The 25,370-nt window shown below is 43.3% G+C and overlaps 1 protein-coding gene across 3 annotated transcripts in view; it reads left to right on the forward strand.

The window, feature by feature from the left end:
* Positions 1–25,370, forward strand: part of vezt (vezatin, adherens junctions transmembrane protein) — a 108,976-nt gene that overhangs the window by 24,319 nt on the left and 59,287 nt on the right. For all 3 annotated transcript variants that reach the window (XM_072562385.1, XM_072562387.1, XM_072562386.1), the window contains exon 2: positions 7,702–7,833. In XM_072562385.1, coding sequence (XP_072418486.1) covers positions 7,702–7,833 — 132 coding nt within the window. The remainder of the gene's footprint in view (positions 1–7,701; positions 7,834–25,370) is intronic.

Raw genomic sequence — 25,370 nt, forward strand, 5'->3', positions numbered from 1 at the left:
AAACACTTTATCTGCATCTGTCCTGTCAACCCACTACCACCTCGTCTTATCACTGGCACTGTAATCACTCTGCTTTGAAATCACAAGACTACACTCTGTTTCTCCACCCCCCAGTCTTCCTTTAGAAGCCTCCTTAGAACTGAACTTCTTGCTACACTTTTGCTAACCACTGTAATGTCTCTTTCTTCAGATACAGTGCATTACCCTCTGCCATTTCTACCACCTACCAAAGATATATTTCCCTCCCCACCCCGATCTGCGTTCCACAGAGACAGTGACTCCCTTGCTAGGTCTACACACCCCCACCAACCCACCCTCCACAACTGGCACTTTCCCTTGCCACCGCAGCAGGTGTAAAACCTTTGCCCCCGCCACACACCTCTGTCCAAGACCCCAAGGATCATTTCACATCCGCCGGAGATTTTCCTGAACAACCACTCATGTCATCAGTTGTGTCCATTGCTTTTGATGCGGTCTCCTCTACATCGGGGAGTTAGAACACCGACTCATGGAGCGGTTCAGGGAACAGTCCTGGGACACACTTACCAAACAACCCAACGCCCTGTGGCCAACCACTTCAACTCCCCTTCCCACTACCCCAAGGAGATGCATGTACTCAGCCACCTCCACCCCTAACTGGAGGAAGAATATCTACCTCGGGACCCTACAACCACATGGCATCAACTTCGCCCTCTTCATCTGACCTGTCCTACATATATCCACCTATCACCTTCCCAACCTAGCCTCCCTCACCCTCCTATTTATCTCTCAGCAATCTTCCTCCTCCACATTCCTGATGAAGGACTTATACCCAAAATGTCAACTCTGCTGCTGTATGGATACTGTCTGATCTGTGCCTTTCCAGCACCACACATTTCGACTCTGAATCTCCAGCATCTGCAGTCCTCACTTTGTTCTCTCTCTTTGGCATCTGTTTTCAATGATTATATTTTTACAAAGTTCCTTAAGATTTTTTATTTTTGATGCACTGTACACGTTTGGTCGTGTTGTACATGGACTCAGCTTATACAAATATTTAAACAAAACCTCCACTTTAAAGTGCTGCTCCTCAATGTACAATTTGAAACAGCTGCAGTTTGCAGCATAAACTTCTGACATTTGCTTACATTTTTGTTATGGTAAAATCTAGTACAAATAGTTTTCAGAATCATGAAATTTGTTGACATAGCTGAACATATAATTTTTTACCTTGGTATGTAGTGGTATTCACATCTGAATACTGAGATTGCAAGAGTGTTTTAATACCAGAATTTAGAGCAAATCAATTTGCCTTAATCATTCCTATTGATGAATATTTACGTCCTCACGACTAGCTCCCACTCAAATCCATTCAAGCTGATTAAATCTTGCTCATGGACCAGCCATATAACTACTGCGGTTACAAGAGCAGGTCAGTGGCTGGAAATTCTGTGGCAAAAGAATTACTTCCTGACCCTTTAAAACCTGTTCACCAACTACAAAGCATGGGTCAAGAGAGTGATCGAATACAATCCACTTGCATGGATGAGTGCAAATCCAACAACAATCAAGAAGGTTGATATCACCCTGTACACAGCAGTCACTTGTTTGGCAACTCAGCCACCACCTTAAACATTTTACTCATTTGACCACTGGTGCCAGGTGGCAACAGTATGTTACATCATGGGGATGGGGTTGTTGAGGAGAGGGGGAAAATAGGGAAGTGTCTTTGACTAGGAACAGTTCTGGAAAACAGGGAAATGGGAAGAGACTTTTTGAAGTAAGGGGAAGATGCATAGTGTAGGCTTGTTGAAGATGGGGAGAGTAATTGTTGAAGGAAGGGGAACATGAGGGAGGGAGTTGGGGTGGGGCTTGTTGAAGAAGCAGAGAAATGGGAAGAGGATTTTTCAAGAGGGGGAGAGATGGGAAGGGGAGTTTCAAAGAGAGAAGATAAGGAATGATTTATTGAAAGGGAGAGAGGGATTTTGAAGAAAAGGAAGTGCTGAATAGATTGTGAAGAGATGGAGAGAGGGTTGTTAACGGTGGCGGGGGGGTGTTGGGAATAATCGGAGCAAGGGTAGATAAGGAGGGGATTGTTGACATGGAGTGGGGTTTGTTGGCGAGGGTGGAGATAGAGAGTGGGTTTTGGTAAAGGGAATGGAGATGGGAATTTGATAGGGGGGAGATGGGTTGGTGAATTGAGGGGACAATGAGGGGTCACTAGAGGGAGGTGAAAACTGGGGTGGTTGGCAGAGGAAAAAGGAAGATGGATAAGTTGACGGAGATTTGGGGATAAAGGGGTTGTTGATGGTGGGAGAAGGAGAGTGGCACAGTGGTAGAGGAAAGAGGACATGACAGAGGTTTGGGGAAGGGGCAGGTTGATGTTGGGGGATGAGTTGGGGGTTTTGTGAAGGGGTATACACTCAATTTCTTCCATCCCATTTGTTGCGGCTTGATGATGTTTCACCTCACTGTCAGCGACTCTTGCAGCACCCCTCAAACTTATCCTTGGGTTCACATGAAGGCTGAAAAATGAAAATGCAGTCACATCAGAAGGAAGGTTGGCAGCACTAGCCCTGAAGGTCAAGGGGAAAGTGAGGACTGCAGGGCTGGAGAAGTCAGAGTCAAAATGTGGTGCTGGAAAAGCACAGCAAGTCAGGCAGCATCTGAGGAGCAGGAGAATCGACGTTTCAGGCATAAGCCCTTCAGGAATATGAAGGGGGCAGGTGGATGACAGCCAAATAGGAGGGTGGGGGTGGGGGGGGGGGGGGTGGGGAGGTGTGGGGGGGGTGGGAAAGATAGGTGGCAAGGTGATAAGTGGAAACCGGTAGGACGTGTCAGATGAAGAGGGCGGAGCTGTGTTGGAGGGCTGAATCTGGGATGAGGTGGGGTGAGGGAAGATTTAGAAACTAATGAAGTTGATGTTGATGCTGTGTGGTTGTAGGGTCCCGAGGTAGATATTCTTCCTCTAGTTGCGGGTGGAGGCGGCTCATCTCCTTGGGGGAAGTGGGAGAGGGAGTTGAAGTGGTTGGCCACACGGCAGTGGGGTTGCTTGATGAGTGTGTCCCATCTTCTTTCCCACTGACTTTCCACCCCCAGCCTCCTATTTATCTCTTAGCCCCCTTCCCCCATCCACATTCCTGAGGAATGGTTTATGCCCAATATGTCAACTCTCCTGCTCCTCAGATGCTGCCTGACCTGCTGTGCCTTTCCAGCACCACACGTTTTGACCCAGAAGGACAGGGGTCACAGAGACATGGGAATGCCTCATCCTGCACATTCCCCTCCAATCCACACACCATTCTGACGTGAAACTAAATCACTGTCCCTTCGCGGTCACTGGGAACTCTCTACTTAACAGCACTGTGGAAGGCAGCTCATTATTATCTGCTCGAGAGCAGTGAGGAAAGGATAAAAATGTCAGCTATATTGACAATCTATGAAATAATTTTTGAAAAAAATGATTGGACTGACCATTTATTTTAATGATAATCACTGTAGGAAACAGAACCTACAAATTGCACTTAAACACTCCGACATTCAGTGCAAAGTCAAATTGCCCCAGCAATATCTTTGACTCTGTTCCCAACTGCAACTTGTAACCAAGTATTCAAGTCCATGTAAACACAAACAGCCTAATGAATTACATTGCTGGACCTGCATTTCAGAGTTTGAGAGTTCAGCATGCCAAATTGAGAAAGTTGATTAATTAAACCTGGTCACTTATGAACTAGCAACTGAAAAAAATCATTACGATGGGCTGTGGTTTTTATTAAAGGTAACCGACTTGAAATGTTAACTTCTGTCTTTCCATAAATCCTGCCTGCCACGCCTGCCGAATATATTCAGCATTTACTGATTATATTTCAGATTTTCAGCAACTGTAGTCTTTCCCATTTGACTAAACATTGATGGGATGCTGTAAAAATTCCTTCCTCAAGAAAGGGAACAGCTCCCACTCTCTGGCTCTCTCACTTATTGGCCATCTGTGCCAGTCATGTCTCAGTTGGTAACACTGTCACTGAGTTAAGTTTCAGTCCAGATTTGAGTATACATGGGCAGTTCAGTGGTTAACGCAGCTATCTTGCAGCTCCAGGGTCCCTGGTTCAATTCCAGCCTTGGATGACTGTCTGTGTGGAGTTTGTGCATTCTCCCCATGTCTGTGTGGGTTTCCTCTGATTGCTCTGGTTTCCTCCACAACACAAAGATGTGCTGGATAGGTGGATTAGCCTAGGAAATGCAGTATTATGGGGATAAAGTAGGGGGTGTGGGTTTGGGTGGAATACCCTTCAGAGGGTCATTGTGGACTCGATGGGCTGAATGACCAGCTTCCACTCTGTAGGTGTTCTTTCATATTAGTAAAGTGCTGTGCTGTTGCAAATGCCATCCTTCAGCTGAGATATTAAACTGAGGCCCGGAGTATTCTCCCAAATGGGCATAATAGATCTCACGGCACTATTTTGATGAAGAGGTGGGCAGTGTTTCTGTCTCTTGCCAATACTTATATCTCAGTTATCATCATGAAGGAGATTATCTGGTTACTGTTTTGTGGGAGCTTGCATAGTGCCAATTGGCTGCTGCATATCCTTCATTACCACAATGACAACACTTAAGGTACTTCATTGGTTGTCACTTGATTAGGAACCTCTAGTCTTTCTTTCAGGACAACTCGGGATGGAAAATAAATGTTTTGTTTTGCCAATGATATCAACCTCTTAAGACTTAATTTGGAACAAATACCTTTATACGTCTGTCTCAAATTTTCCTTTTGATCTGCACTTGATTCACAGTTAAGAATCAAATTAAATATTTGATTTAAGATCTGAATATTCAGGGATGAACTGTTGGTGATGCCAAAGTTAATTTATTTCAGCAGGAAAATAATTTAATCCAACCAGTCTCAATTGTATTCGGGCATAATGCCTAAAGAGAAGAGAAGAATGCCCTCTCAAGAAAGATAACAGTCATCAGGATAATAACTTGAGTAGCTTCAGGGATATAGTTTAGTGCAGTATTCTAATCTAGAGTTTCACTGAATACATGAAAATGAAGAGAAGCGAAAGATGGTAGCGACATTCCTTCCCTGAAATCTCAAATTTATTGCTCTGCAACCTGGAATCTGGGACTGTACAATAACTTTAAGGTTCTGCCCCAACGCATTCTATTAGGTAATTGTTTTTAAAAATCACTTGGCATTGCTGATTATGTTAGTATTTTTAATGTACTTCCTAATCACCCATGAGCAGGTGGTGGTGAGTTGCCTTCCTATACTGCTGCAGTTTATGACGGACAGTTTCACCCACAGTATTGTTTGAACTGAGTTACAGAGTCATAGAGATGTACAGCATGGAAACAGACCCTTCGGTCCAACCCGTCCATGCTAACTAGATATCCCAACCCAATCTAGTCCCACCTGCCAGCACCTGGCCCATATCCCTCCAAACCCTTCCTATTCATATACCCATGCAAATGCCTCTTAAATGTTGCAATTGTACCAGCCTCCACCACTTCCTCTGGCAGCTCATTCTATACACATACCACCCTCTGTGTGAAAAAGTTACCCCTTAGGTCTCTTTTATATCTTTCCCCCTCCCCCTAAACCATGAAGGAACAGTGATATATTTCTAAATTGGCATGATGTGGCTTGAAGAGAAACTTCAGCTTATGGTGTTCCCAGGCCCTGGTCTTTCAAGGGGATGGGGCTTACGGATTTGGAAGGTGCTGTCAAAAGAATCTGCTTTGTGATAAGGCAGTTTAGACAGTTCATTATGTAACAACTCTTAATACCTCAAGTTATTAAATATTGTTGAATAAATTATGCTGCGTTTTTAAAAAAACGCAAGAACATTTTTACACTTTGAAACAAAATCTCCAATTCCGTCCCTGCTCACGATTCTTGCCTTGCTTCCTGAAGGCAGCAATTTGCGAAAGTTCAATGGGTGTAGTTAGCTTCCGGGATATATCCAAAATGTTTAGTTTTATTGAATGTTTATACAGTGAGCATCTTGGCAAAACCTCACATCCCTGTCCAACTTTATCCTCACTTGGTATTCATTTACATGTATGAATCACCTGATGGAATCAGTACCAGCAGCCCTATCACTTTTTATCCATTCCTTCTGAAGTCAATTAATGATCCTCTTCTGTCACCCCAACTGAGCTTCATTAACTTCTACATTTACCAATTAACCTCAGAAGGGTCCTAGTGGCACAGCGATAATTCCCTACCTCTGGACCAGGTTGCCTGGGTTCAAGTCCCACCTACTCCAGAGGTGTGTCATAACATCTCTGAACTGGTTGATATAGAAAACCTATATTTGATGATATCAAGTACAGGCAGAAACCATTGTGCTATGATCCTGCTGTCCCATACAAAAGTCCCAATTAAACCGAGACCCCTCTGGCTCTATCCAGTTGAGTGCTGCAGAACATGACAGCTCTGTTCACTGGTGTCCAGTTTGTGATTCAGAATGATGCCAACAGCAGGGGTTCAATTTTGGTAGCTGGTTAAATCGGTTCAAGTTACCTGAAAGGAACTCTGTTCCTCAACATTTTTTCCCCTCACTTGAGGTGAGAATGTGCATAGGGTATAAGCAGACAGGGAAAGAGTTAAGTTTTGAGTTTTGTGAAACAAGTGGTTCAGCTGAGCATGACTCAGAACAGATAACAGCTTACAGTTAACAATGGGATGCTGGAGGCAAGAGTAATGGGTTAACAAGGTGTAAAAGCATTCATTACATAGAGCCATTTAACAAGATGAGGTAGCATTGAGTATGTGACGTCAGTTAATAAGGTGGAAAATATTCATTATGTGAAGTCAGTTATTTATTGTGTAACAGCAGATAGCTTAATATTTACTATTGACACTCGCTGATTGTAACGGTCACCCGATCAATATGTATAATGCCTTATCTGGATGCTCCTCCCCGTAAAATGACTGTATAGTTCATTTAGAAACAGCTGTTCCAGAGAAGACCGTGAACTCATGACTCTGTGCTCATGGGCGATCGTTCTCTCTGCCTCCAGGACCCAGCATAAAGATGAAGGCGGTAAAGCTATACTGTGTCTCTGAGCCTTTTGTTTCGTCTAAAGTGGGGGGTAACAGGACGATAGAGGCATGGTGACCCTTAAGTTAAACCATCACCAGTCATCTCTCAGCTCAATAGTAGCCCAATGTCTAGTTGGAAAATGTGTTTAGGAAATAACGATATACAGATCAAATTTCAAATTTAAACTGTAAATTTATAATTTAATTGTAAAATTGAAATCTGAACCAATTTAAACCCTCTGGTCCTGTTTAATTAATGCCAACATGACAGCTCAGTTTGCTGGATCGCTGGTTTCTGATGGAGAGTGATGCCAATGGCATAGATTCAATTCCTGTGCCATCTAAGACCCCCACGAAGATCCCTTTCTTAACCCCTCCGCTAGCCTGAAGTTCGGTGACTCTCAGTTTCAATCACCACCAGCCATCTCTTTCTGATGACAGAGCAGCCCTATGTTCTTCTGGAACTATGGTGATTTTATCTTCACATGATTCATTGCGTCCTCAAGTGGTGGTATACTTTGTGATCGTAGATTTTGGTCTTAAACAAGAATGAGAAGCATTCGTAAGTAACAATGCATTTTTTTTGATAGCTTGAAAGGCTAATTGAAAGTGTGATCTGCTGTTGCACTGCTTTCTTAATATGTCACTTATTTTATTTCCCTTTTATCTATCAGAACTCTCCTTTGTACCAGTATTTGCAGGATGTGGGACACACTGACTTTGAAATCTGTCCAACTTCATCATGGGCGGAAGAATGCTCATCAAACGAAGAGCCAAATGAACTGGATATCCCTGCCACGCCAACAGTGAGTGCTTAAAACTCTGAAAGGAGGGAAACATTATGGGAACTGACTCTATGCCTATATTAAAGACACAGCATCCTTTCAGTTAATATCTGCCAAAATTGGCTGTGTATTTTGCCTTTTGTGTATAAGTTTAACCCTCAGACACTTGTGTAAAAATTTGTGTATCGTATCTCTGTTAAAGGTTTTCTTGAGCCACATGTAAAATAGCCTGTTTAAGCAACAATAGCTTGCAATTACATAGTGGCTGTAATGTAAGAAACTGTTCCAAAGTGCTTCACTTAAGCAATATCAAGAAATATTTTATGCCAAGCCATATAAAAAAAATTAGAATAGATGCCCAAAAGCTTAGACAGAATTGTAGGTTTTATGGAACATCTTCAAGGAGCAGAGAGGTGGAGAGATTGGTGATAGAATTCCCGAGAAGATTTCATGGAATGTTGAAGGAGCTTAGAGAACTCGAGAGGGACGGAACATGCAAAAATCCGAAAGCGGGAAATGAGAATATCAGAATTTGAGGCATTGGGACGAGGAGTCAAGACCAAGTCAAGGAGCACAGCTAATGGGTTTCAGTGGCGTAAAAATATTTCTCCACTGATTTATTTTCACATTGTAAAAGGTGAGATTCTTCTTAGTTTTCAAATATTGTATGTTGTCTCCATCATAAAGCAAGCATTTCATTTTAGAGTCATAGAGATGTACAGAACGGAAACAGACACTTTGGTCCAACTCGTCCATGCCGACCAGATATCCCAACCCAATCTAGTCCCACCTGCCAGCACCCGGCCCATATCCCTCTAAACCCTTCCTATTCATGTACCCATCCAGATGCCTTTTAAATGTTGCAATTGTACCAGCCTCCACCACTTCCTCTGGCAGCTCATTCCATACACGTACCACCCTCTGTGTGAAAAAGTTGCCTCTTAGGTCTCTTATATCTTTCCCCTCTCACCCTAAACCTATGCCGTCTAGTTCTGGACTCCCACACCCTAGGGAAAAGACTTCTATTTATTCTATCCAGGACCCTCGTGACTCTATAAACCTCTGTAAGATCACTGTCAGCCTCTGATGCTCCAGGGAAAATAGCCCCAGCCTATTCAACCTGTCCCTATAGCTCAAATCTTCCAAGCCTGGCAACATTCTTGTAAATCTTTTCTGAACTCTTTCAAGTTTCATAACATCTTCCCGATAGGAAGGAGACCAGAATTACACACTATTCCAAAAGTGGCCTAACTAATGTCCTGTACAGCCACAACATGACCTCCCAACTCCTGTACTCAATACTCTGACCAATAAAGGAAAGCATACCAAACACCTTCTTCACTTCCCTATCTACCCACAACTCTACTTTCAAGGAGCTATGAACCTGCACTCCAAGGTCTCTTTGTTCAGCAACACTCCCTAGGACCTTACCATTAAGTGTATAGGTTCTGCTAAGGTTTACTTTCCCAAAATGCAGCACCTCGCACTTATCTAAATTAAACTCCATCTGCCACTTCTCAGCCCATTGGCTCATCTGATCAAGATCCTGTTGTAATCTGAGGTAATCCTCTTCGCTGTGCACTACACTTCCAATTTTGGTGTCATCAGGGCGGCACAGTGGCACAGTGGTTAGCACTGCTGCCTCGCAGCGCCAGAGACCTGGGTTCAATTCCCACCTCAGGCAACTGTCTGTGTGGAGTTTGCACATTCTTCCCGTGTCTATGTGGGTTTCCTCTGGGGTGCTCCGGTTTCCTCCCACAGTCCAAAGATGTGCAGGTCAAGTGAATTGGCCATGCTAAATTGCCCGTAGTGTTAGATGAAGGGGTAAATGTAGGGGAATGGGTCTGGGTGGGTTGCTCTTCAGTGGGTCGGTGTGGACTTGTTGGGCTGAAGGACCTGTTTCCACACTGTAAGTAATCTAATCTAATCTGCAAATTTACTAACTGTACCTCTTATGCTCACATCCAAATCATTTATATAAATGACGAAAAGTAGCGGACCCAGCGTCGATCCTTGTGCCACTCCTTTGGTCACGGGCCTTCAGTCTGAAAAACAACCCTCCACCACCACCTTCTGTCTTCTACCTTTCAGCTAGTTCTGTATCAAAATGGCTAGTTCTCCCTGAATTCCATGAGATCTAACCTTGCTAACCAGTCACCTACGGGGAACCTTGTCAAACGCCTTACTGAAGTCCATATAGATCACGTCTACCGTTCTGCCCTCATCAATCCTCTTTGTTGCTTTTTCAAAAGACTCAATCAAGTTTGTGACACATGATTTCCTATGCACAAAGCCATGGTGACTATCCCTAATCAGTCCTTGCCTTTCCTAATACATGTAAATCCTGTCTCTCAGGATTCCCTCCAACAATCTGCCCACCACTGATGTCAGGTTCACCGGTCTATAATTATTTGGCTTGTCCTTGCCACCTTTCTTAAATAGTGGTACCCTGTTAGTCAACCTCCAGTCTTCTGGCACCTCCCCTGTGACTATCAATGATACAAGTATCTCAGCAAGGGGCCCAGCAACTACTTCCCTAGCTTCCCACAGAGTTCTAGGGTACACCTGATCTAGTCCTGAGGATGTTTCCACTTTTATGCATTTCAAGACATCAGCACTTCCTCCTCTGTAATATGGACGTTTTTCAAGATGTCACCATCTATTTCTCTACGTTCTATACGTCACATGTCCTTTTCCACAGTAAACGTGCTCAATACTTTGAAGTAGAATAAAAATGGAATGTAATCTCTTCAATCATTTATATGGAATTAAGAAATAGTTTGGTTGTTTTAAATGATGGAATCGCCCCAGCCCTGAATGACATGGGCAATAATGAATCAGGTGGGAAAATATGGTAAGATCAGAAAAATGTGACTTCCGACATCAAGAAAAATAGTCTGTCTTTTCCATACAAGATTTTACTGGCTGCATTGAGAATCTTGAACGTGAATAAAGAGGGACCTTTTTACATGCATTTTCATCTCATTGGTATCTATTCCCACCACACTTAAAAGCAATTTGCTTCTCTCTCACATGGCTGAGAGAAACTAGATTGCGTTAATTCCTGACATAAAGTTCTAAGCAGGCTTGCATCTTTTCTGGGTGTCCATTTTATCTAGCATTCCCCAACATCTCCAGGCACACTGTATGGACAGCAATGCCCTGCACCCCTTGACAACAGAGGTTGGCGTCAAACATGCATTAGCCTCACCACATCTTGGCATATCTTCAACTCGCTTATAATAAAGTGGATCACTTTAATACTGCACTTTAGAGCTCACTGATGCCATTCATTTACATGTTGCATAAAGGGCAGGCACCTATTTCGTGTATTCTAACAAGGTTCATCTTAGGGCTGATAGCTTGCTTTCTTAGCCCTCGCTCACTTTGTACAGCATCTCTGCATTGCCTTGCTTATTTGAACACTACTGCCTCAAGCAGAGCTTACAGGCTTACAATAATGTCTTGCCTTGCCTTGTAGTGCAGGCACAAAACCAAGCAGCTTGTCACATTTATTAGTAGTGATCATTCATGGGACAGATGGGATGCTGTATGACACTGCTGCATCCATGTCACACCCACAGCATATGGCAGCGGCTTACATGGCAAGTACATTGCATATGCTTCAACCAAGTGGTTATCTCTCAGATTTGAAAGGGAGTAGTTCCTCGGTCATTTCAAAGATAGCTGTTGTTAATCAGGGGCCACATTAAGTCAAGGCATAGTTTGATATTAGTGCAGAGGTTTAAACGTAGTCAGTTGGCTGCTACGGGCATTTAGGGGCTAGAGATTCCATATGATTATCGTCCTGAGTGTGGGCTGTGTTCATTGCTTAGATCCAGTGCAAAAGTCGAGAGTTGGTGATAAGTCATTTGGGGGCTGCTCAGTCATCAGTTGGGGTGTCCTTCCAGGTTAATCAGTAGGGTAGGCCAAGGTCAGTCCTGAGGGCTTATGGTAGGATTGGTGCTGGGTCCTCTACTTTTTGTCATTTACATAAATGATTTGGATGCAAGCATAAGAGGTACAGTTAGTAAGTTTGCTGATGACACCAAAATTGGAGGTGTAGTGGACAGCAAAGAGGGTTACCTCAGATTACGATGGGATCTTGATCAGATGAGCCAATGGGCTGAGGAAGTGACAAACATGTTGACAAAGTTTGAGCAGTGGATGTGGTATATGTGGATTTTAGCAAGGCCAGCTAAATTGGCCCATTGAAGACAAAGGATGATGGTAGATGGAAAGTATTCAGCCTGGTTGATGACATCAGCTTGTACGAGGGGGCCTCATAAGAGTTTCCCTCCAGACCAGGCAACATCCTGGTAAATCTCCTCTGCAGCTTTTCCAATCATTCCACATCCTTCCTCTAATGGGGCGACCAGAACTGTACACAATATGCCAAGTGCGGCTGCCCTAGCTGTTTGTAAAGTTGCAGCATGACATTGTGGCTCAGGAACTCAATACCTCTACCACTGAAACCTAACACACTATATGCCTTTTTTACAGCACTATCAACCTGGGTGACAACTTTCAGGGATCTATGTACATGGAACTCCAAGATCCCTCTGCACATCCACACTACCAAGAATCTTTCCATTCTCTGCCTTCCTATTGTTCTTCCCATAGTGAATCACCTCACATTTAGCTGCATTGAACTCCCTTTGCCACCTCTCAGCCCAATTCTGCAGTTTATCCAAGTCCTCCTGCAACCTGCAACATTCTTCCACACTGTCCACTACTCCACTGAATTTAGTATCATCTGCAAACTTAATAAGCAATCCACCTATGCCTGCGTCTGAGTCATTTATAAAAATGACAAACAGCAGTGTTCCCAAAACAGATCCTTGTGGCACACCACTAGTAACCAGACTCCATGCTGAATATTTTCCATCAACCACCACTCGCTGCCTTCTTTCAGAAAGCCAGTTTCTAATCCAAACTGCTACATCACCCTCAATCCCATGCCTCTGCATTATCTCCAAAAGCCTACCATGTGGAACCTTATCAAAGGATTTCCTGAAGTCCGTGTACACCATGTCAACTGCCCTACCCTCATCTACATGCTTGGTCACCTTCTCAAAAAGCTCAATGAGGGTTGTGAGACATGACCTGTATAAAAGGTTTAGAGGAAGCAGAATTCTTATAATACATCCTGCACTTTTTTTAAAGTCAGTTATTGGAAGGCCCTATGAAAGAGATGGTGATCCTGGAGAATACAGATGGGTTTGTCAGATGAGCTGATCAGTGGCAAATGGAATTCAATCCAGATAAATATGAGGTGATACAGTTGGGCAGGACAAGGCAAGAGAATGCATGATGAATGTTAGGACACCCGCACCAACCAACCCAACCATCCCGTGGCTGAACACTTTAACTCCCCCTCCCACTCTGCCAAGGACATGCAGGTCCTTGGCTGCCTCCATCGCCAGACTATGGCAACATGACGCCTGGAGGAAGAGCACCTCATCTTCCACCTAGGAACCCTCCAACCACAAGGGATGAATGCAGATTTCTCCAGCTTCCTCATTTCCCCTCCCCCCACCTTATCTCAGTCCCAACCCTCGGACTCAGCACCGCCTTCTTGACCTGCATTCCTCTTCCTGACCTCTCCGCCCCCACCCCCTCTCTGGCCTATCACCCTCACCTTAACCTCCTTCCACCTATCGCATTCCCAATGCCCCTCCCCCAAATCCCTCCTCCCTACCTTTTATCTTAGCCTGCTTGGCACACCTTCCTCGTCCTGAAGAAGGGCTTATGCCCAAAACGTCGATTCTCCTGCTCCTTGGATGCTGCCTGACCTGTTGCGCTTTTCCAGCAACACATTTTTCGATCCTGGGATACACCAAGGATCAGAGGGATTTTGGTGCACATATACACTGGTTCCTTAAATTCGTGGGTCAGGTAGATAAAGTGGTTAAGAAGACACATAGGATACTTAGCTTTGTTATCTGAGGCACAGAGTTTAAGAGCAGGAAGGTTATACTGGAACTGTATAAAAAGCTAGAATGTTGTGTGCAGTTCTAGAATCCACATTATAGGAGGGATGTGGTTGCAGTGGAAAGGCTGCAAATGAGATTTACCAGGATGTTGCTGGGCTGGAAAATCTTAGTTATGAAGAGAGGTTGGATCGACTGAGGTTGCTTTCCTTGGGGCTGAGGGAGGCCATGACTGAGGGGTTCAAAATTGAGGGGTGTAGATGGAGTAGACAGGAAGGAACTATGAGCATGCGGCATAGATTTAAGGTAAGTGGCAGGAGACTTAGAGAGGATGTGAAGAAAACCTTTTTCATTCAGAGGGTGATGGGAATCTGGGTGGTAGACAGAAACCCTCAACATTTAACAGCTATTTATGCATGTACTTGTAATGTCAAGGCATAGAAGACTATAGGCCAAATCCTAGAAAATGAGATTAGAATAGTTAGGTGGTTGTTTTGACTGCCACAGACTCAAAAGCCGAAGAGCCTTTTTTTAGTGCTGCAGATCTCAATCTCTCTATGATGATATTTTCCTAGCCAATTGAAGTTGATATCGTGGGGATGTAGCATCATACATATTTCTCCCCACCAGCCAGTCGCTCTGTGCACATGCAGCTGATCAGCAACGTGCCCTGATGCATTTGCATTTGTCATCCAGTGATTCAATATTTGAGAGTCTCATCTAGGGTTCAACTCCTCTGATAGTGTTTTTCTCCCTTCTTTTACACACTACAATGCATTCTTTGATTTGTTTCTAATGTATTTGTCAATCTTCCTTGGACAACTGAAAATTGTTAATTGAACGTTAACATTAAATACACAGTAACAATCCCTTATTGCAAAGGAGCAGCATGATTGTTTGAGATAGCAGTCTCATTGATTGGAATTGAAAATGAGAGATAAAACTTTCATATATTTAAAATCACAACAGCTTTTGATTTATTTTATTGCCCCCTATCAAACCAAGTAGTTGAGTTGTTTATGTTGTATAATACTGGAAACAATGTGTGACAGAAGTGCATGCACAAATTGATTTCATTTCAGAAGTAGATAGAGTCAGAAAACACCAATGGGCTTATCTCAGCTCATCCTTCTTAAATATCTTAATCCCAGGAATGAAAGGCTTAACATACGAGGAACATTTGAGCACTCTGGGACTATACTCGGAGTTTAGAAGGATGATGAGGGATCTGATTGAAACTTTCAGAATACTGAACAGCTTGGACATAATGGACATTGGGAAGATGTTTCCATTGGCAGGAGAGTCGAGGACCCGAGAAAACAGCCTTAGAGTAAAGAGAAGACCTTTCAGAACATAGATAAGGCGAAACAATTTTAGTCAGAGAGTAGTGAAACTGTGAAATTAATTGGCACAGAAAGCTGTGGAGGCCAGGTCATTGAGTATATTTAAGACCAAGATAGAGAAGTTCTTTGTTGCCAAGGGGATCAAAGGTTATGTGGAGAAAGCGGGAAAATGAGGTTGAAAACCACTATTAGCCATGATTGAATGATGGAACAAACTTGATGGGCCACATGGCCTATGAGTATCACCATTTTGTACTTTCCCAGAAATGCTCACTTTTAGTGGTAAACTCTTTGGAGAGTTGCTGTATCAAAATCCTGGAATTGCTTCCTATCTTTATTATGGATGTGTCTATGTCACTACTGCAGTAGTTAAAGAAGGCAACTCACCATCTTCTGATGGGCAATAAATGGGCAATAACAATGTGCACTTGATCAAATTTTATTGTTCAAGGAATTATTTAATGATATGAACTTATTCAGAATTTTATGCTGTTTTTGATTTCAGATACTTCAGGGTTTTATTAATTGGTAATTTTTATATTTAAATAAAATCAAAATATTAAGCTGAAAATTTTGTTTTCAAAATTGTTCCAAACTTCCGAATTATATTCCAACATTCCAAAATTACTAAATAATCAAAAGGCTATAGGGAGGGAGGACATAAATACAGTAGCTGTTACTGGAGGAAAAAGAAATGCTAGAGAAGGTCATGGTGCTAAAGACCTTGGACCTGATGGGATATAAGCCAGGATATTGAAGGAAGTGCCCGTGGAGGTAGTGGTTGCATTGGTAGATCTTCTGAGAATCTTTACACTCTGGAAAAGTCCCAGAGGACAGGGAAATGCCACTATAACAACTTTATTTAAAAAGGGGATGACACAAAAAAGGTAACCATTTGCCAGTTAGCATGACATCTGTTATTGGCAAAATAGAAGAATCTGTTACAAGGGGTGTGATAGCAGAGCACTTAAAAATACATAATGTGACAAAGCAGAATTCAAATGCCTTCATGAACAGGAAGTCAAGTCTGGCAAATTTACCAGGATTCTTTAAGACAAGCAGGACAGATCGTGTCATAGAGTCATAGTGGGACAAAAATATTTGAATTTGTGTTTGTTAATGTTCCACACTTTCAACTACTTAATGAAATAAGAGACCACAGTGTTGGAGTTACTGCATTAACATGGATAGGGGATTCCCGCCCACCTTCCGAGGACCCCTTCACCCACCTCCAACACACTGCATCCACCTGGACACCCCGCGCTGGCCAATTACCTGCCCTCGACCTCTTCATTTCCAACTGCCGCCGGGACATAAACCGCCTCAACCTGTCGACCCCCCTCCCCCACTCCAACCTCTCACCCTCACAACGCGCAGCCCTCCAATCCCTCTGCTCCAATCCCAACCTCACCATTAAGCCAGCGGATAAAGGGGACGCAGTGGTAGTCTGGCGCACTGACCTCTACACCGCTGAAGCCAAACGTCCACTCGAGGACACCTCTTCCTACTGCCCCCTCGACCATGACCCCACCCCCACCATCACCAAACCATCATCTCCCAGACCATACAGAACCTCATCACCTCAGGAGATCTCCCACCCACAGCTTCCAACCTCATAGTCCAGGAACCCCGCACTGCCCGGTTCTACCTCCTTCCCAAGATCCACAAGCCTGACCACCCTGGCCGACCCATTGTCTCAGCATGCTCCTGCCTCACTGAACTCATCTCTACCAACCTCGACACTGTCCTATCCCCCCTAGTCCAGAAACTCCCCACATACGTTCGAGACACCACCCACGCCCTCCACCTCCTCCAAGACTTCCGTTTCCCCGGCCCCCAACGCCTCATCTTCACCATGGATATCCAATCCCTCTACACCTCCATCCGCCATGACCAGGGCCTCCAACCCCTCCGTTTTTTCCTCTCCAGACATCCCCAACAGTACCCTTCCACTGACACTCTCATTCATTTGGCTGAACTGAGCCTCACCCTTAACAATTTCACCTTTGAGTCCTCCCACTTCCTCCAGACCAAAGGCATAGCCATGGGCACACGTATGGGCCCCAGCTATGCCTGTCTCTTCGTTGGCTATGTAGAACAGTTGATCTTCTGTAATTACACCGGCACCACTCCCCACCTCTTCCTCCGCTACATTGATGACTGCATTGGCGCCACCTCGTGCTCCCGCGAGGAGGTTGAGCAATTCATCAACTTCACCAACACATTCCACCCTGACCTTAAATTTACCTGGACCATCTCTGACACCTCCCCTTCCTGGACCTCTCCATCTCCATTAGTGACGACCGACTTGACACTGACATTTTTTACAAACCCACCGACTCCCACAGCTACCTGGATTACACCTCTTCCCACCCTATCTCTTGCAAAAATGCCATCCCGTATTCCCAATTTCTCCGCCTCCGCCGTATCTGCTCCCAGGAGGACCAGTTCCACCATAGAACACACCAGATGACCTCCTTCTTTAGAGACCACAATTTCCCTTCCCACATGGTTAAAGCTGCCCTCCAACGCATCTCGTCCACATTCCGCACCTCTGCCCTCAAACCCCACCCCTCCATCCGTAACAAGGACAGAACGCCCCTGGTGCTCACCTTCCACCCTACCAACCTTCACATAAACCAAATCATCTGCCGACATTTCCGCCACCTCCAAAAAGACCCCACCACCAGGGATATATTTCCCTCCCCACCCCTTTCTGCCTTCCGCAAAGACCGTTCCCTCCGTGACTACCTGGTCAGGTCCACACCCCCCTACAACCCACCCTCCCATTCTGGCACTTTCCCCTGCCACCGCAGGAACTGTAAAACCTGTGCCCACACCTCCTCCCTCACCTCTATCCAAGGCCGTAACGGAGCCTTCCACATCCATCAAAGTTTTACCTGCACATCCACTAATATCATTTATTGTATCCGTTGCTCCCGATGTGGTCTCCTCTACATTGGGGAGACTGGATGCCTCCTATCAGAGCGCTTTAGGGAACATCTCCGAGACACCCGCACCAATCAACCAAACCGCCCCGTGGCCCAACATTTCAACTCCCCCTCCCACTCTGCCGAGGACATGGAGGTCCTGGGCCTCCTTCGCCGCCGCTCCCTCACCACCAGACGCATGGAGGAAGAACACCTCATCTTCCGCCTCGGAACACTTCAACCCCAGGGCATCAATGTGGACTTCAACAGCTTCCTCATTTCCCCTTCCCCCACCTCATCCTAGTTTCAAACTTCCAGCTCAGCACTGTCTCCTTGTCCGGACTTGTCCGACCTGCCTATCTCCTTTTCCACCTATCCACTCCACCCTCTCCTCCTTAACCTATCACCTTCATCTCCTCCCCCACTCACCCATTGTACTCTGTGCTACTCTCTCCCCACCCCCACCCTTCTCTAGCTTATCTTTCCATGCTTCAGGCTCACTGCTTTTATTCCTGATGAAGGGCTTTTGCCCGAAACGTCGATTTCGCTGCTCGTTGGATGCTGCCTGAACTGCTGTGCTCTTCCAGCACCACTAATCCAGTATTTGCTTTCCAGCATCTGCAGTCATTGTTTTTACCTCATGGATAGGGGATTGTTTAACTAATAGAAGACAGAGTTAGAATATAGGGGGCACTTTCAGGCCTCAGTGGTTAGCATTGATGCCTCACAGCGCCAAGGACCCAGGTTCGATTCCACTCTTGGGTGGAGCTTGCATGTTCTCCCCATGTTTATGTGGATTTTCTCCAGGTGGTCTGGTTTCCTCCACAGTCCAAAGATGTGGTGGCTGGATGGATTAGCCTGGGAGAATGCAGGGTTATGGGGATAGGGTAGGGATTGTGGGTCTAAATGGAATGCTGTTCAGAGGGTTGGTGTGGACTCGATGGGCTGAAAGGCCTGTTTCCACACCATAGGAATTCTATGATTCAGGATGGCAACCTGTAGCGATGGTGTGCTACAGGAATCATTGCTGGGCCCACAATTATTTACAATATTATTACTGACTTTAGTAAAATCAAGTTTGCAGACAATGCAAAAATGGGTGAAAAGGCAAGTGGTGAAGGTAATATAGAGCGATCTAGACAAGTTAAGCGAGTGGGCAAACTACTTGATAGAAGGAGTATAGTGCTGAGAACATGTAAGGTTAAGCTGTTTGCCAGGAAGATTAGAGGAGCTGAATATTATTTAAATAGGGAAAGACTGCAGAAAGCTGCAGTACAGAGGGATTTGGGTGTTCTTGTGTATGAATCAAGAAAAGCTTGCGTCCAACGTCTGGTAATGGAGAAGGCAAAAAGAACATTGTCCTTTGTTTCAAAGGGAATATGTATATTAGGGAAGATTTGCTAAAACTATACAACACACTCAGCTAGAATACTATGAACAGTTTTGGGCCCCTTTTTAAGGAAAGATGTACTGGCATTAGAAGTAGTCCACAGAAGGGTTACTAGATTTATAACCAGATTCTGAAAATATCCATTTTCAAATGCAACACCAGCTGGACAATATCCAGGCTTGTGCTGAAAGTGACAATCGCACCGCACAAAAACTAGGCAATGACTATTTCCAATAAGAGATAATCTAACCACCACCCACTGATATTCAATGGCATTACCATTACTATCAGCATCCTGAGGGTTACCATTAACAAGAATCTGAACTGGACTCACCAAATAAATACAAAGAGCAGGTCAGAGGCTGGAGAATACTGCAGCAAGTAACTCACCTGACTGCCCAAAATCTGTCCACCATCCACAGGCTAGAAATGTAATGAAATACCCCCCCACCTACCTGAAGGAGTGTAGATCCAACAACACCGAAGAAGCTTGACACCTTCCAGGGCAAAGCAACTCACTTGATTGGCACTACGTCCACAAACATTCACTCCTTCCACCACCAACGCTCAGTTGTAGCAGGGTGCACTGCTGAAATTCACTTCCATCTAGAATGACAAGGGCAACAAATAACTGGGAACACCACCACATGCAAGAACCCATCCAGGCCACTCAGCAGCCTAACTTGAAAGTATATCGCGATTTCGTCAGTATCACTGGGTCAAAATCCTGGAATTCCCTCCTCAACGGTTTTGTGGTCTACCTACAGCACATGACCTGTAGCATTTCAAGAATGCAGCTCACCACTATCTACTCAAGGGTAGGGAGGGACGAGTAGTAAATACTTACCCAGCCAGTGATCTCACATCCTACAAGTCAATAAGCAACAAACAAAAAAGGACTCTTATGAAGACAATTTGAGTAGATTAGTTTTGTACTCATTGGAATTAGAAGAATGAAAGGCAATCTTATTGAAATATATGAAATTCTATGATAGGGTACATGCACAGAAGTTGTTTTTCCTTGTGTGAGAGTTTTTAGAACCTGAGGACTTAATCTCATAAAAAGCAGTCGCTTATTTTAGATGGAGAAGAGGTGGAATTTCTTCTGAGACTGTATTGAATCTGTGGAATTCTTTCATAAAGGCAAAATACTGTGGGTGCTGGAAATCTGAAACAAATGCGTAAAATGCTGGAGAAACTCAGCTAGAGTGACAGCATCTATGGAGGGAGGAGCAGTCAAATTCTGAGGGTGAGTCATTCCGGACTCGAGGCATTGATGGTTTCTCTGTCCACACATGTTGCCAAGTTTGCACTGTTTGGTCCATATTCTATGTTAGTTTCTGTGGAATTATTTGCCGCACAGGGCTGTGTTACTAAGTATAATCAAGGTCGAGCGACTTTTGATTAGTCAGGGAATCCAGCATTACAGGGAAAAAGCAAGGAAGTACAATTGAGGATTATCAGATCAATCACAATCTCGTTGAATGGCCTATTTCTATTCCTGCATCTTATGGTCCTATGGATTGAAGAAGATAAAAATGACTAGATGTGGCAACAGCGGCTCAGTGGTTAGCACTGTTGCCTCACAGCGCCAAGGTCCCGGGTTCAATTTCAGACTCTGGCGACTGTGTGGTGTTTGCACATGCTCCCTGTGTCTGCATGGATTTCCTCCGGGTGCTCCGGTTTCCTCCCACAGTCCAAAGATGTGCGGGTCAGGTGAATTGGCCATGCTAAATTTCCCATAGTGTTCGGTGTATTAGTCAGAGCGAAATGGGTCTGGGTGGGTTACTGTTCAGAGAGTTGGTGTGGACTGGTTGTACCGAAGGGCCTGTTTCCACAAGGTAGGAAATCTAATCTATTAAAAAAATGCCTCTTCTGCATAATACTTCAACTGCAATTTCTGAATCTGCTGCATTACACCTCAACTCTGCTTTGTCTGAATGTGCTGTACACTCCTCAGCTGAGAGATTTCAAAATCTTCTGTGTAATTCCTTCTTTATGATTTCTGAATCTGCTGCATAACTTCTCATAGTTGATTTCTGAATATTCTGCATAGCCCTCATCTGTAGAATCATTGAATTTGCTTCATAACTCATTTGTGAGATTTCTGAATTTGCTGTGTGACTCTTCATCTGATATATATCTCCTTACCAGTGTGATTTCTGAAGTGCTGATATAACACTACGTTTGTGTGATTTCTGAATCTCCTGATATAACTCCTCGTCTGTGTGGTTTCTGAAGCTGCTACATAAATCCTGATCTGTGTGTTTTCTGGGGGAGGGGTTGGTGGATGAGGAAAGAAAACTGTAACTATCATGAGAGAAAATTTGCTATGTAAACTAATGTAGCTAAAGGGCAGTATGTCATCTGGACCTGATGGGTTGCATCCTAGGATATTAAATGGAACTAGCTACAGGGGTAGTGGATCACTATTAGTAATCTTGGAAGAATCCTTAGATCCTGGAAAAATCTCAGGAGTAGAAAACCCCTGATATCGTACTGTTATTCAAAAAGGCAGGTATACAAAGAAAGGATAACAATAGACTATTTAGGCCTGTTGCCATAGGTAAATATAAAGTTATAGAATTTTTTTAAGCAAACTCTTCAGACATATTATGATGCATCTTTGTGTCAGGTGATAGTTGAACCCAGGTCTTCTGGCCCAGAGGCAAGGACATTACCACTGTTCCACATTAAAGTCTATTATACAGGATGTTATACCAGAGCATTTAGAAATACATATAACCTAATTGAACAGTATTAAAATCACACAACACCAGGTTATAGTCCCAACAGGTTTAATGGGAAGCACACTAATTTTCGGAGCGACGCCAAATCATAATTGAACAGTATTAGCAAGGCTACATGCCTGACAAATTCTTTAGAATCTTTGAGGTAGCAAGTAAGAAAGATAAAGGGGAACCAGTAAATGAAATATATTTGGATTTCCAAAGGGCATTTGATATGGTACCACACATAAGGCTATTTAGTAGGTAAGGGCCCATGGTATTGGAGATGGCATATTCGTATAAATAAAGGATTGGCTGGCTTATGGAAAATAGAACTGGGATAAGAGGGTACATTTTCAGGATGACAACCTATAATTAGTGGAGTGCCAATGGATCAATGCTGGGGCCACAATTGTTTACAATATATAGTAATGACTTGATTGAGAGTAGTGAATGTAACTATGTCCTACTTTGCAGCTGGCACAAAAACAAGTGGAAGTCAAATGGTGGAATACACCAATAATCTGCAGACAAACATAGATTAAGTGAGTGGGAAAATTTGGCAGATGGAATATAATATGGGAAAATACTAGGTTATGCATTTTTGCAGGAAGAATAGAAGAGCTGAATATTATTTAAATGGAGAAGGACTGCAGAAAACTGCAACATAAAGAAATTTGAAAGGTTGTTGTGTACAAATCTCAAAGCTAGGATACAATTTCAGCAGGTGATATGTAAGGCAAATAAAATGTTAGGCTTTATTTCAAAGGAATAGATTCTACAAATAGGTATGTTTTGTTAAAACTATACTGGACAGTAATCAGACAATACCTGGAATACTGTGAACAGTTCTGTTTTCCTACAATAGTGAAAGATATACTGGCATTGTAGGCAGTTCAAGAAAGGTTCTTAAAGTTGATCCCCGTATTACAGGGAGTTTCGTAAGAGCAGAGATTGTCTCGGTTGAGCCTGTACTTGAAGTTTTAAGAAATGAGAGGTGAAGATTAAAGCATACAAGATTCTCAGGAACTTGACTGGGTAGAGCAGAAAGATTTTTCCCCTTTTAAGACAGTCAAGGACAGAGGGCATGTCTCAGAAAAAGGGATTGTTCTTTTAAAACAGAAACAAGGAGGAATTTCTCCTTTTTGAGGGTAATGAATCTGTGCAGTTCTTTACTGCAGAGGGCTGTGGAGACTGTGCCACTTAGTATATCCAAGATAGAGACAGAAAGATTTTCAATTGAATAGAATCTAGGGGCATTGGCAAAGGCACGAAAGTGGAGTTGAGAGTAATTAGATCAGCCATGATCTCATTTAATAGTGAAGCAGACTAATGGTCTGAATGGCGTACTTCTACATCTTATGCACTTTACACAAAATAGACTTTGAACTGTGTATTGTGATAACAGAAGAAAAAATTATTGTCAATATAGGAATGTGGAACAGTCACCTTTGGAATTTTATATGCTGTAATGACACATGCCTTTAATTCTGATTGGTGCTGCAAACGATGCGACAAAAAAACTCCCCATTAAAAAAAGAGAAATAACACAGTACTGTGAAAGTTATCTATTTTAATATCACCAAAACATTACAGGTGAGGCTTACTTTCATCAAGGAAGATCATTATATGGATTTTTGTGGTCTCCTCTGTCAGCGGATGACATGTAGATAATATTTCCTGTGATAGAGGCCATATATTGTGAATGATTAGAATATTACAAACAGTACATCAAAACTTGTTGATTTAGAAGAACTATTTACAAAAACTCAATAACCAATTTAGAAAATGAGTATTATTTATTAAAATGGCAGTCTGGCACATATTTCCTCTGGAGAAAGTGAAGAGATCAGAGTCAAGAGTGTGGTGCTGGAAAAGCACAGCAGGTCAGGCAGCATCTGAGGAGTAGGAAAATCGATGTTGATTCTCCTGTTCCTTGCATGCTGCCAGACTGGCTGTGCTTTTCCAGCACCACACATTTGATGTATTTATTCTGGTCACAAAAATACAAGATTTTTTTCCTTATTGTGTCATAAGATGACAGTGTCGTGGCATTTATTGCCCATCCCTAATTCCTCTTGAATTATGTAGCTTTGTAGGCCATTTCAAAGGAGTCAACTATATTACTATGGAACTGGGGTCACATGTAGGCCAGATGGCAAATGCAATGATAATCTAGATAACGTTCTAGTTCTGATTCATTAACTGATAGTTCTGATTCAGTAATTGATATAAATTCCATTAACTGACATGATACAATTTGAACATGTATTGCACAGCTTTGGTCTGAGCCTATGGCTTACCTGCCAGTGACATTACCATCACCACACTATTTCCCCATCAAATGTTTGGAGACATTCCAGTAATAATGAATGACTGACTGAAAAGTAACCGTACGACTTGACCGAAAAATGTAATCAAACAAGCTAGAGCTCAATCAGCAAGATTTGTATAAGACACATGGTGTGCACTCCACCTGGAAGTTAAACAGAAATATTGTTCAGTGTTCTTGGTTATCTGCAGTACTTTATTCTCTCCACCACTTCCTACAGCCCCCTCCCGCCCGCAAATTATCAACAGAATGAAATAATTCAGTGAATTAAAATAATGGGAGGTATTAAACAACTTCTGTAGTTTTTGATAGGTTGAAGGTTGAACTTTGTAGTCAAAGACCCAATTATTGCCAGATTCAGAGGTAAATTGATGTTTGATTGGTGACGCCAAGAAGATTTAAGTGAGGCATTTACTGGTGTCTTAAAATTGTTTTATAGATATTTTTAATCAATCTGTTCAGATGTGACGCACCTCTGAAGCAGTTGGGACTTGAACCCAGGCCTTTTAGCTCAAAGGTAGGCAGTTATTGTTTGATAAGCTTTAGGATATTTGCAGGAATATTTAATTGATATTGTTAAAGCCACTGGGTCTGATTTTGGAGGGAGTCAAAGTTTGACAGGTTTTTAGCAATACACTGAAATGAATTTTAGTGAATAGAGGGATGGTTGCTATCAATCTCCTCTAAACAATGGAATGGGGCTGTAATTGGAGAGAGGGATTCTCAGTTCTTGGAACGTCAAGAAAGTGGCTACTTCTTGATCAAGGCACATCTTAGATATGGTTTAGGAGCTTCTGAACAATGCTGAAGACCCAACATCTATAGAGGAATATCCTACGATCTCTAATACAAAGTAGAGAGTTAAGGAATTTAATTGAATGGGCCTCCTTCTGTGCTTACA

This window comes from Chiloscyllium punctatum, chromosome 44 (genome assembly GCF_047496795.1).
Source record: "Chiloscyllium punctatum isolate Juve2018m chromosome 44, sChiPun1.3, whole genome shotgun sequence".
Taxonomy (NCBI): Eukaryota; Metazoa; Chordata; class Chondrichthyes; order Orectolobiformes; family Hemiscylliidae; genus Chiloscyllium; species Chiloscyllium punctatum.